The following is a 13,552-nucleotide window of genomic DNA, read 5'->3' as shown; positions in this document are numbered from 1 at the left end:
TCCATTTACTTCAGACTCCTTCAGTTATTTATAGCAAATTGAAAGGAAAATTTCTCTCCTTTAAACCCCTACAGCACTTTATAATTGTAATAAGGAAAAGGTATAGAGCTAATAATTTTTCGCTGCTACTTTTCATGTCATACTTAAGTTAATCACGTCAGTCACCACAAAATAGAGGAGTTCTTTCTGTCCACGTGGCACACTACAGTTTGCAGATGTTATTTGGGTCACCACTATAATGCTTTAAGGTGAGCAGGCAGGACTATCACCCATATTGTGTGGAAACTAATCTGAAGCAGCAAAAAACAAGTTGCCTAATTGTCAAAGCTAGTTAAATATAGGAGCCAGACACATAAAACTTCAGGAAATGACTTATACTCCCTATGGAAGAGTAAATTAAAGAAAATAAAAAATTAAAATGCATGTGCTTAGAATATAGTCAGACAAGTATACACAATCCATACATGTATGTTAAATACAAATATATGTCTTGCTTGATAAGTCATAAAGTAAATAAATATATATGTAAATATATATAGTAAAATGTTCTAATTCCTATAAGAGATTAAATTATTCAGTAGGTACCCCTGTATTATTTTTCATTTTCAAGCTACTGATTTATTTTTCAAGTAGTCACAGCTAGTTATGTGCTGCCTTGAGCACTTAACATATAATTAGTCATTCCCATAACAAACTTTTTTTAAGAGGACACTATTAGGGCACCTGGGTGGCTCAGTTGGTTAAGCAACTGCCTTCGGCTCAGGTCATGATCCTGGAGTCCCGGGATCGAGTCCCACATTGGGCTCCCTGCTCTGCGGGGATTCTGCTTCTCCCTCTGACCCCCCCCTTCTCGTGATCTCTCCCTCCCATTCTCTTTCTCTCTCAAATAAATAAAAATAAAATCTTTAAAAAAAAAAAAAGAGGACACAACCGGTATCCTCATCCCACAAATGAACAAACTGAGGCATAAAAAGGTTAAGGAAACCTCAAGAGGTCGCATTGCTTTTAATTGGCAGAACCAAAACTCAAATGTCAAACAGGCAGTTTATAATTTCTACTGTCCCCTTCCAAGTGTCAAAAGTCTTCAGGTTACACTTGGATTTTCCAGAAACTGCAAAGGGAGCATTGTTTCTGTTTGTCCCTATTAAGGAATTGTTGGGCCTTCTTTTTTGTTATGCTTGATCTTAACTTATGTTCTGAGATTCCAGAAGCCCGTTTGGTACCATCTAAGCAGTACCATATATCAAGTACCATGTGAGGAGGCAGACATCACAACAAAATCAGAAAAAAAAAAAAAAAAAAAAAAAAACTCACCTATAAAGGATGCACAGACCAGGGAGAACTTAGTAAATGTATCTGCATTCTTTTAACAATTAACCCTCTTTATTCTTCCAAAACTTGGGCACAGCAAAATTGAGACTTATCTAGAAGCACCAACTCCCTCCCTGAAAGTTGAAGGAAAATAAAACGTGTTTCACCATCTCAGCTGAGGGGGTTAAACAGGAAGGGACAGATGATGTCCAATAGCCTGCTTTGCATGCACCATGATCCCTCGGGGCACACGGATCTTTATGCACTGGAGTGGCAGTGACGGCGCATATGAATTTTGCTGGCGGTTAGGTGGGGACATGTGTCAGAGAAGACTGATAGTTTGAAACATGAGTGACAAGCTCTCTATACTTTAGAATTTTTAAGTTTGACAAATACTGACTACATTTGGAGGAAAAAGCTAACTATTCCCACTGACTTTTTATTCAAAAAAAAAGAAAGAAAGAAAGAAAACTGCTATGTATTTCATGCCCTTTAACTTTCAGTAAGGATGATTATACAAATGATGAATGAACTTGGCCATTCAGCTTCCACTCTTTCCCAGGAAGACAAGTGGTGTCATTGAACCTATTTCTTTCCTATTTTAATTTCGCATTTGGGGGCACCTGGGTGGCACAGTCGTTAAGCGTCTGCCATCCGCTCAGGTCATGATCCCAGGATCCTGAGATCGAGTCCCGCATCAGGCTCCCTGCTCGGCAGGAAGCCTGCTTCTCCCTCTCCCACTCCCCTGCTTGTGTTCCCTCTCTCGCTGTCTCTCTCTCTGTCAAATAAATAAATAAAATCTTTAAAAAAATTCTTTTTCACATTTGGGTAATTTTGTATTTTTACGAACTGTCTAAAATATCTCTACAGGAGATGACTGGATGCTGATTTACTGAGGTTTATTCTGCAACTTGAAATATTTGCACTATTTTTATATAAACTCCATCCAATTGGCTACACTTTTTAACACGAGATCATATACAGAAAGCTGAGACTTTACAATCAGATGTACTTGGAATCAAATCTCCCTTCCCCCCATTTTATAAAACTGGACAAATTACCCCCCTAAACCTCAGAGTTCTCATTTGCAAATTGGGGGAAAAAATAGCTACCTCTCAGTGTTAATTTGTTGATGAAATGAAGGGGGAAATATAGAACAGTGAGAGTGGTTTTTGACACATAACTAAGTTACTAATTAGATGAACCTATTGCCATTACATTTATAATTTTTTTAAAATTTTTTATTGTTAGGTTAATTACCATACATTACATCATTAGTTTTTGATGTAGTGTTCCATGATTCATTGTTTGTGTATAACACCCAGTGCTCCATGCAGAACGTGCCCTCTTTAATACCCATCACCAGGCTAACCCATCCTCCCAACCCCTTCCCCTCCAGAACCCTCAGTTTGTTTTTCAGAGTCCATGGTCTCCCATGGTTCGTCTCCCCCTCCAATTTCCCCCCCTTCATTCTTCCCCTCCTGTCATCTTCTTCCTTTTTTTTTTTTTTTTTTACCATATATTGTATTATTTGTTTCAGAGGTACAGATCTGTGATTCAACAGTCTTGCACAATTCACAGTGCTCACCATAGTGCATACCCTCCCCAGTGTCTATCACCCAGCCACCCCATCCGTCCCACCCCCCACCACTCCAGCAACCCTCAGTTTGTTTCCTGAGATTAAGAATTCCTCAGATCAGTGAGGTCATATGATACATGTCTTTCTCTGTTTGACTTATTTCGCTCAGCATAACACCCTCCGACAGGAGTCCATCAAAATCATAAAGGAGAACATAGGCAGCAACCTCTTCGACCTCAGCCACAGCAACTTCTTCCTAGAAACATCGCCAAAGGCAAGGGAAGGAAGGGCAAAAATGAAATATTGGGACGTCATCAAGATAAAAAGCTTTTGCACAGCAAAAGAAACAGTCAACAAAACCAAAAGACAACCGACAGAATGGGAGAAGATATTTGCAAATGACATATCAGATAAAGGGCTAGTATCCAAAATCTATAAAGAACTTCTTAAAGTCAACACCCAAAGAACAAATGATCCAATCAAGAAATGGGCAGAAGCCATGAGCAGACATTTTTCCAAAGAAGACATCCAAATGGCCAACAGACACATGAAAAAGTGCTCAACATCGCTCAGCATCAGGGAAATCCAAATCAAAACCTCAATGAGATACATTTATTATTTTTATAGAGAACTGAATAGTTAGGAACCTGTCTATTCCTTCAAAAGCAGATCCCATAGAATACATGAAGATGAATCAATATCAGGATGAAATTTTCTTATTTCTTCCAGTCACTACTTCAACAGTGTAACAGACATTTTCAGGGCACTGGTATCCCACCCCCAAAGGTGGCCTGCAGGGTTCCCATATAGTCCTGAGAATGCTTTCTGGCCATAATGCAAGAGAGTTAGCACCCCAGGAGACACTCCCCACCAATGACAGATAGGATTTAACAGATCAGTGTTCCTTGGGGAACATTCTTAGGTGTGTTCTTCACAGTCTCTTGGAATAGCCCTGGATGGATTGAGCCTCAGTTGCTCAAAGTGGTAAACCTCCCATTAACACACTGTTTTTGGCTTTCTCTCCTCCCGTCTCACTTTACCACTCCTTCATTGCCCTTCCCGTTATCACCTCCAAATTAACCTACTTGCCTCCAGATTGTTCACTCACGTCTGCTTCTGGAGCATCAAGACAAACATCCTATTAGCCAAGCAGGTGTATTGCAATGGGCTCAGATAATGCAACTTCTTGAAACTGACAGCATTTGTCCAGCTCTGTCAAATGTTCCTTGAACATCTCCACATTCTGGGACTAACTCTCTTGTTCCCAGGCATCTGGGCACTTTATTTTAATTCTCTTTTTCTCCTACTTCTGGGGGTAGCAGAAAAAGGCACCTGCATGCCTCCAGGACCCTCTTTCTCTTTCTTTTCTTTCTAGCTTTTGAAAATACATGAAACCACACTCTGAGCTTGTTTATGGAGAGGAGAAAAACATCAAACAGTTGAATTTTTAATTAAGCACTAGAATGCTATTTTGGACATTCTCTTTGAATTTTATCTCATCTCTGTGGCCATTCCCAAGGATAACCAAACTTTTAGCCCCATGGATATGTCCATATTCAAGGGGAATAATTTTGGGGATGGTTGCCTTTACATTTTTTCAAACTATTTTTTTAATTTTAGATTTGAATAGCATGTTAATTTTAGCTCAATCAATTCATGCCTGGCATCTTTGAGCTACTGTATTTTGGATGGAGATGCATAGGCAGGCCAATTCTGTCTTCTTTTTTCCATCAGTAGATTTATTTGTACACTGAGGCTCCCCATGAGTGGAATGGAGGTTGTCTTTACACATTCATCACCACTCTCTCCAAAATAAACATAAATGATCTTGTTATGACAATACCACTGTGAAATCTGAATGACAGTACTCTATCTGCTCTCTTTTTTCTTTCTAGTATTTGCCCATAGTCACTTTCTTTGTCATAGTCAGTGTGTTTTCCTCTTGCTCCCTCCATCTAAAGGAATAGCTGAAAAATATTCAAGCCCCCCTCATCTTTCACTTAGAGGAAAAAATGCCTAAACAACATCCTCCAAGTCTTCCTCTCTGCATAGGAGAATGTTCACGGCACCGTATTTCAGAGTTGTGGTTCATGCAAAGGGACAGTGTTTTATTTAAAAAGGCTTGATGGCTGTGTCATCTGCCTAAGCTACTGGTACATCCTGAAGAGAATGGCATTCCTCATCACATTCGTTAAAAGGAGAAAGAAACTCTTATTTTATTTTTTTAAGTTTTTATTTAAATTCCAGGTAGTTAACATACAATGTAATATTAGTTTCAGGTGTACAATATAGTGATTCAACAGTTCCATACACCACCCAGTGCTCATCATGCCGGGTGCCCTCTTTAATCCCCATCACTTATTTAACCCATTTGCCTCCCCATCTCCCCTCTGGTAACCGTCAGTTTGTTCTCTATAGTTTAGAGTCTACTTCTTAGTTTTCCTCCCCTTTTGATCATTTGTTTTGTTTCTTAAATTCTACGTATGATTGAAATCATATGGTATTTGTCTTTTCCTAACTGACTTATTTCACTAAGCATTATACTCTCTAGCTCCATTCATGTCATTGCGAATGGCAAGATTTCATTCTTTTTTATGGCCGAATAATATTCTATTGTGTAGGTATATAACACATCTTCTTTATCCATTCATCAATTGATGGACGCTTGGGCTGTTTCCATAATTTGGCTATTGTAAATAATGCTGCTATAACATTAGGATGCATGTATCCCTTTGAATTAGTATTTTTTTATTTTATATATATATATATATATATATATATATATATATATATATTTCACAATTTCACTACTAGGTATAGTATAAATATATATTTTTATATATATATATATATATATATATATATATATATATATATATTTATACTATACCTAGTAGTGAAATTGCTGGATCATAGGGTAGTTTTACTCTTAACTTTTTGAGGAATCTTCATACTGTTTTCAAGAGTGGCTGCACCAGTTTGCATTACCACCAGCAATGCAAAAGTGTTCCTTTTCTCCACATCTTCGCCAACACCAGTTGTTTCTTATGTTGTTGATTTTAGTCATTCTGACGAGTGTGAGGTGATATCATTGTAGTTTTGATTTACATTTCTGTGATGATGAGTGATATTGAGCATCTTTTCATGTGTCCATTGGCTATCTGTGTGTCTTCTTTGGAAAAATGTCTATTCATATCTTCCGTCCATTTTAATTGGATTATTCAGTTGGATTATTCATTTGATCCAATAATCAATTGGATTATTCATTCGTTTTATAAGTTCTTTATGTATTTTGGATACTAACCCTTTATCAGACATGTCATTTGCAAATATCTAGGAGAGAGAAACTTTTAAAATGAGAAGTGTAAGGATAAGTATTGATACCAAGGGAATTTGTTAATCTATCTTTATTTTTTTGAGAAGCAAATATTAATTTCAAGAGCTTGATGGAGAACCATCCTGGATATAAGTTAATATCTTTCCTTTACAACAAAATTTGAATAAAGCATAAAAAGGGTTTGCTCTGCCTTCAAAGAAAAGGTAGCTTTATATCTAAAATTTTAGCCATACTTTTCTAAGGTCTCTTAAGAATAACAGGGAATCTGTCACTCTATTTCTATTTTACTGAGTGTTAAATGGAAAGACTTCGACATACCTGATCCATTATATGAAAGATGGATTAAAGTTACATCCATATATCTATGATTCAGGTTGAAAATATGGCATTAAATGCTGAGAATAAAATTAACCTAATATACAAAATTGTTCCATAAGCCTAAAACCCTTTAAAGATATATTGCATGGGGATGAGTAAGGTATAGTTTCTGCATCAAAAATATTCTGGTGTCAAAAATGAAATGTACAGGTCTTGAAAAGGTATTTTATCTTGTGGATATCAAACATACAAATAAAATAGCTTTTCTTTAAAAGTCATATTAAGGAATAAAGGTTAAAATTGGCTTTTTAACTCTTTGAAAAATCATCTTTTGGCTTGTGTTTATCCCTTCTATTAATTTCTAACATTTTAAATGATACAATTACAAGTAATACATACATTACTTTCTTCAGTAGTCTATTATCCCTGGAAATGAGAATTATTAACTTGAGGAACTTTCTTTGCAACAGACATGAAGTAATTTAATCATGAATCGTGATGATTGAAAGAAAGTGAGCTTATTCAGTCTCTATTTTGTAACTCTTAGGGGAATGGAAGTGATCTAGGACTTAACTTGCACAGTGCAGTTAAATTATAGCTGCCAAAATTCGTAGCTGGTCTGGTTAATTCTCACCGTGGAGACATATCTAGGATATTCTCAGGAGAAAGCAGGCCTTGAGTGACAGCTTAGTGAAAATATGAAATTCCAAGTTCATCTCTCCTCTTATTTTTTTCTGAGCTGTATTCTTTAGTGTTCTTCAATAGAAAAATTGAACATTTTTACAGAATTGTAGAGATAGCTTGTTTTCTTTATAAAAATTTCAAGGGGGGTGCCTGGGTGGTTCAGTTGTGAAGCATCTGCCTTTGGCTCAGGTCATGATCCCAGGGTCCTGGGATCGAGCCCCGCATCGGGGTCCTTGCTCAGCAGGGAGCCTGCTTCTCCCTCTCCCTCTGCCTGCCGCTCCCCCTGCTTGTGCTCTCTCTCTGTCAAATAAATAAATAAAACCCTTAAAAATTTTTCAAGGAATATATATCAATAGCAGCAACCAAGAAATGTGTTTGAGTCTGGTAGTAACCTGAGTAGGTAAATACTTCTCTGAAAACTGGTCAGGAGTTTCAATCAATAAGAAAATCTCAGACAGGGATGCCTGGGTGGCTCAGTCAGATGAGCATCTGACTCTTGATTTCAGCTCAGGTCATGATCTCAGGGCCTGAGACTGAGCCCTGCTTAGGATTCTCTCTCACCCTCTGCCCCTCCCCCACTCATGCATATGTGTGTGTGCTTGCTCTCTCTCCCCCTCCTTTTCTCTCTAAGGAAGGAAGGAAGGAAAGAAAGAAGGAAGGAAGGAAGAAAGAAAGAAGAAAGAAGGAAAGAAAGAAAGAAAAGAAAGAAAGAAAGAAAAAGAAAGAATCTCAGACATAAAATCCTTAGTAGGATAAGTTTTTAGGAGAGGGTGGTTTTCATGCAAATTGTCTGTAGGCTTTTGTTATTGTTACTATTTTAATTTTATTCATTTCTTTTTGAAATGCAGCCACTCATATCTCCAGACCTGAGACTGATGTACCCCAGAAACAACCATTTTTTTAGACGTTTCCATTAAATTCCTTCTATCTATAAGGTCCTCCAAACACTTTGGTGCCTTTGCTGTTTATCCTTCCAGATAATTTCCTCTTTGCTTATTCTCTGAGGGTCTCCTCTGCTGAAAACAACTGCGGGCAACTTTTGGTACTTGAAAGGACAAATATCTTTTTCACTATACCCTTCGTATGTCAACATGCTCAATAATGAGACAAAGGTTTGAAGCCACCCTGTTACCTTGGGATATTGAGTTCAAAATGAGAAAACTCAGAGTATAGGTAAAAAGAAAAGTAATTTTTTTTTTTAAAGATTTTATTTATTTATTTATTTGAGAGAGAGAGAATGAGAAAAAGAGCACATGAGAGGGGGGAGGGTCTGAGGGAGAAGCAGACTCCCTGCCGAGCAGGGAGCCCGACGCAGGACTCGATCCCGGGACTCCAGGATCATGACCTGAGCCGAAGGCAGTCACCAAACCAACTGAGCCACCCAGGCGCCCAAGAAAAGTAATTTCTTAAGGGAGAGAACGCTAACATAACCCAAGCTTGATGTTGATTAAAAAATAAAATATAAAGAAAAGATGTAGTTGTAAAAACAAACAAAATGATTAATGGTAAGAAAGACAGTAAAATATAGTTTAAAAATTGGTATGATCGGGGCGCCTGGGTGGCTCAGACGGTTGAGCTTCTGCCTTTGGCTCAGATCATGATCCTGGAGTCTTGGGATTGAGTCCCGCATCAGGCTCCCTGCCCAGCGGGAAGCCTGCTTCTCCCTCTCCCTCTGCCTGCCACTCCCCCTGCCTATGCTCTCTCTCTCTGTCAAATAAATCAAATCTTTAAAAAATAAATTGGTATGATCAATCACTAAAAAAGGACATTAGTAAGGAACTTGTTTATTATATACTTTAAGCAATTTCTCTATTTACTTCCAGAATTACATAATTTTAAAATACTGTGGTTACTATTGAAATAATATTTCTCAAATCTTACTGTGCCTGCAGTTCATGCTCAATACTCTTTGTTATTATTTATTGTACAACCGTCTCAGATAAAGAGAGACTTATAGAATGGTTTCTCAGATTCAATCATCAGCACCATCATTTTGCTAGTCTGCTTTATCCTCCCAATTCCAGACATTACCTCCAAATACTGCATTCCATACTTCTAATTACATAAAAATCCATTGTTTTTAAAATTATATATAAACAGCCATTAGTGGGAAAATTTTTACAGAGATGCCACAAAGAATTGATCATCTTATAAATTCCTGTTGACCATATCTAACAATATTGTCTTTTTCCAGAATTATTTTCTTTTTTTTAATATTTTATTTATTTATTTATTTGAGAGAGATGGAGAGAGAGAGCATGAGCAAGAGGCAGAGGGAGAGTCAGACTACCCGCTGAGCAGGGAGCCCGATGAGGGACTCGATCCCAGGACCCTGAGATCATGACCTGAGCCGAAGACAGACACTTAACCAACTGAGCCACCCAAGCACCCCCAGAATTATTTTCTATTCTGGCACCTTCTCTAAGTGCTCTCTATTTGCCTTGCATTCCTATAGCTCAAGGACAACTCAAGTGAACCCCTTGACCCCCACACCTAGTCCATACAGTTCTGAGAGATGGTACTCTTTAATCAATCACTATATAATAAGTGCACAAAAGTGGTTTTTTTATTGTTATGTTGATCACCATACATTACATTATTAGTTTTTGATGTAGTGTTCCATGATTCATTGTTTGTGCATAACACCCAGTGCTCCATGCAGAACGTGCCCTCTTTAATACCCATCACCAGGCTAACCCATCCTCCTACCCCCCGTTTGTTTTTCAGAGTCCATCATCTCTCATGGTTCTCTCCCCCTCCGATTTCCCCCCCTTCATTCTTCCCCTCCTGCTATCTTCTTCTTCTTTTTTTTTTTTAACATATATTGTATTATGTGTTTCAGAGGTATAGATCTGTGATTCAACAGTCTTGCACAATTCACAGTGCTCACCATAGCACATACCCTCCCCAATGTCTATCACCCAGCCACCCCATCCCTTCCACCCCCCACCACTTCAGCAATGTCCACAATAGCCAAACTATGGAAAGAGCCAAGATGTCCATCGACAGATGAATGGATAAAGAAGATGTGGTATATATATACAATGGAATATTATGCAGCCATCAAAAGGAATGAGATCTTGCCATTTGCACAAAAGTGGTTTTAAAAGACATGAGAATTAGTCAGTAAAGTAATACAGACTGAACAGAAAATGTTCTGGTTTTAGGGACTGTGAGCCAGGAACTTCAGATGAAGACCAAATACATATGAAAAAATATATTTTGGTCATCTGAATGACCAAATTTATTTTTCTTATAAATCACAATATCACGGATAGACTCTGTAATCATTGCTTCAAAACTTGTGATTTATAAGTTTCAGATGGTTTCCGAGAATTACCTTTCTCTTCCAAGTATACAAAAAACAATATTAAAAGTACTGATCATTTTCTTTTCTAATCTTGCCTCAAACATGTTCAAAAACTGTGATGCAAACCAACCAAGCAAAAAAAAAAGTGACAAAAAAACAGACTCTTAAATCCAGAGAACAAGCTGGTAGTAGCCAGCAGGGAGGTGGGTGGGGGGATGAGTGAAATAAGTTAAGGGGGTTAAGTACAATTATAGTGATGAGCACTAAGAAATGTACAGAATTGTTTCATCATTGTATTGTACACATGAAACTAACATAACACTGTATGTTAATTATACTTGAATTAAAAAATAAATAAAACTTTTTAAAAATCAGGATGCAATTAAACATATCACAGAACAGCTAGAATCATTCTTTATTAGCCTTCACAGAAAGTCCATTCTTCCTGAACCTTTTCTTTTAATCTTTCATTAACGCTAGAATGCTAAAAATTTCCCTTTTTTGTTATTGTTTACTTAATAAAATTTTTCCTCTATTCCTCTCCTTTTCTAGGCCATGCAAACTGATGTTCTTGTGATAACATTTGATCTTTCTAGGAGGCCTGATGTACTTGATAAGTTCCCAACTTGTTAGTGGAGTTGAAGTTTTAGTTATATTGGGCACATCTTTGAGATGGATTTTTCTCTCTTCATAACTTACCTGAAAATGTTCCTCTTAACACAGCCAAACAGGAGAAAGTTTTATTAACTAAGAATTAATGGCACTGAATAAAAGAATTTAGCTGGGAAGGTTTTGTTTATTTTCTTTCCTGTTTTTTTAAGTCCACTTTTTCTTTGTAAGGATGCTGTGAATAAAAGCCTCAGAAAGGAGATCAGAATAACCAAGCCCCATTGGCCCAGCATTTAGCTAAATAAATAAGAATACAAATTTATTCCTTGCTCAGAAGCTGGCTGCAGATTGGATAAGTGATTGATTTGATGTTAATTTTCTGCATGGACCTCTTATTTCCTATGAGAGGAAAATGAATTCAACCAAGGAGAATGAGTTCTATTTTAGGTCTTACTTTCAATTTGGGAGGTTCGGAAACCTCCCAAATCTAGCAGGACTAGATCTCCGAGGGATCTTCACTTACGGTATCCCAAAGAATGGAACTTGCTCTGAAGACTGCAGAAGTTCTCTGTCCAAATCCCAGTATGTTCTGAGGATGGAATTGAAAAGAACATATTCATGACAGGTGCTGCCATTTTGCCCAGTCTAACAGCCTATTTCTTTACAACGTAACTCCGTGTTGGAGAGGGTCCAAACTGTGACTCTCAGCCATGTTTCTGCCTCAGCCCTAGATATCATTATCATGTTTTGATTCTACAAGAATCACCTTCTTCATCTTAATGTGTCATGAATTGAGGAGAGAGATGAGATTTTGTATTTCACTGTGTGATTCATGGGATGATTGGAGGAAATAGAGGGAGAATTATGGCACATAAAAATATGCTACTAAAGGACGTATGACAGAAAGAGCTATTGACTGAGGACCATAATTCTTATTTTTTTCTAGGTTTATTGAGGTATAATTACCATATGATATTGTGTAAGTTTAAGATGTACAACGTGATGATTTGATGCATGCATATATTGCAAGATGATTACCACCACAGCATTAGCCAACACCTCCATCACATCACATAATAACCATTTCTTTCTTGTAGTGAGAACATTTAAGACCTACACTATTAGCATCTTTCCAGTATATAATACAATATTATTAACTTTAATCCTCATGCAGTATATTAGGTCCTTAGAACTTATTCATCTTGTATCTGGAAGTTTGTACTCTTTGAACAAAATCTCCTCATTTTCCCCACACCCCCTGCCCCTGGTATCCACCTCTCCACTCTCTTGTTTCTCTGAGTTCACCTTTTTTTTAAAAATTCTACATGCAGCATTTGTCTTTCTCTGTCTCACTCATTTCACTTCATATAATTCCATAAGGACCATAAGACTTGAGTAAGAAATTCTCTCTCCATAACCTTTCAGCAAGTTACTTTACCTCTCTGGGCCATGATGGAGTTTGGGACTTCAATCATACTGTTTTTTTAGCAAGAATAAAAGGCAATTTTGTTCTGAAGGCTTTCTAGGTCTAATGCTTTTAAAACTATGCTACCATGTTGGAATTTCTAGGTATAGACTAACTTTTTTCAATGTTTATTATCCAGGACCCCAAATTACGTGAACTTTTGGATGTGGGGAACATCGGGCGCCTGGAGCATCGCATGATAACGGTGGTATATGGGCCTGACTTGGTTAACATCTCCCATTTGAATCTCGTGGCTTTCCAAGAAGAAGTGGCCAAGGTACAGTGGATAGAAACTTCTGGCGTTTGTCACCTCATTCTGAATCCTTATGACATTGTACTGATGCCTGCAAAAGATTGAGTTTTTGTCATATTTAACATGTGTTGAAATTACATCTGAAAATAATTCAGCTGCCAAGTAGAAGTGTAATTCAAACGCTTCCAAATAATGGCATCTACTAAGAATTATGGAGATTTTTCATTAGGAATAAGGCATTTGATATAATTTCTTTGCAGAAGAAAATATAAGTGAAACCATTTTTTATTTCACTTAAACACCTTGTCCTCACACATTCTTTTTTAGCCTCATCCCAAACCACTTCTGACCCCATCTCCTTTCCAATCCTCTCCTTGAGAGCAGATATCCTTAACACCTTTTAACTTCTTTTACCCTGTGTAGCCCCTAGCCCACCAGCATGCACATGGTAGCTGCTCAATGAATATGAGCAGAAATAAAACAATTTTAAAACAAAAATTTCAAATAATGACAATAAATAACATTTATTCGGTTATGGATTAGAATAGTAAATTAGACAGGTCCTCTCCATTAAGGACTTGCTAATTTACTATCATAGCAGGCCTTTCAGATACATACAGAAATAACTAGAATACAGGCAAGATTTATCAAACAAGAAGCCATTAATTTCTGGGAACCCTGGACTC

The 13,552-nt window shown here is 37.4% G+C and overlaps 1 protein-coding gene across 5 annotated transcripts in view; it reads left to right on the top strand.

Moving 5' to 3' along the window:
• PLCB1 (phospholipase C beta 1) overlaps window positions 1-13,552 on the top strand; it is a 663,588-nt gene that overhangs the window by 413,568 nt on the left and 236,468 nt on the right. For all 5 annotated transcript variants that reach the window (XR_013441954.1, XM_036122370.2, XM_036122371.2 and 2 more), the window contains exon 4: window positions 12,753-12,890. Coding sequence is in view for 4 of the 5 variants with exons in the window: in XM_036122370.2 (XP_035978263.1) it covers window positions 12,753-12,890 (138 nt within the window). In the remaining variant the exon portion in view is untranslated. The remainder of the gene's footprint in view (window positions 1-12,752; window positions 12,891-13,552) is intronic.

Source organism: Halichoerus grypus, chromosome 10 (genome assembly GCF_964656455.1).
Source record: "Halichoerus grypus chromosome 10, mHalGry1.hap1.1, whole genome shotgun sequence".
Lineage (NCBI taxonomy): Eukaryota > Metazoa > Chordata > Mammalia > Carnivora > Phocidae > Halichoerus > Halichoerus grypus.
The sequence above is the reverse complement of the archived record's forward strand: the minus strand, read 5'-3'. Positions and strand labels throughout refer to the sequence as shown.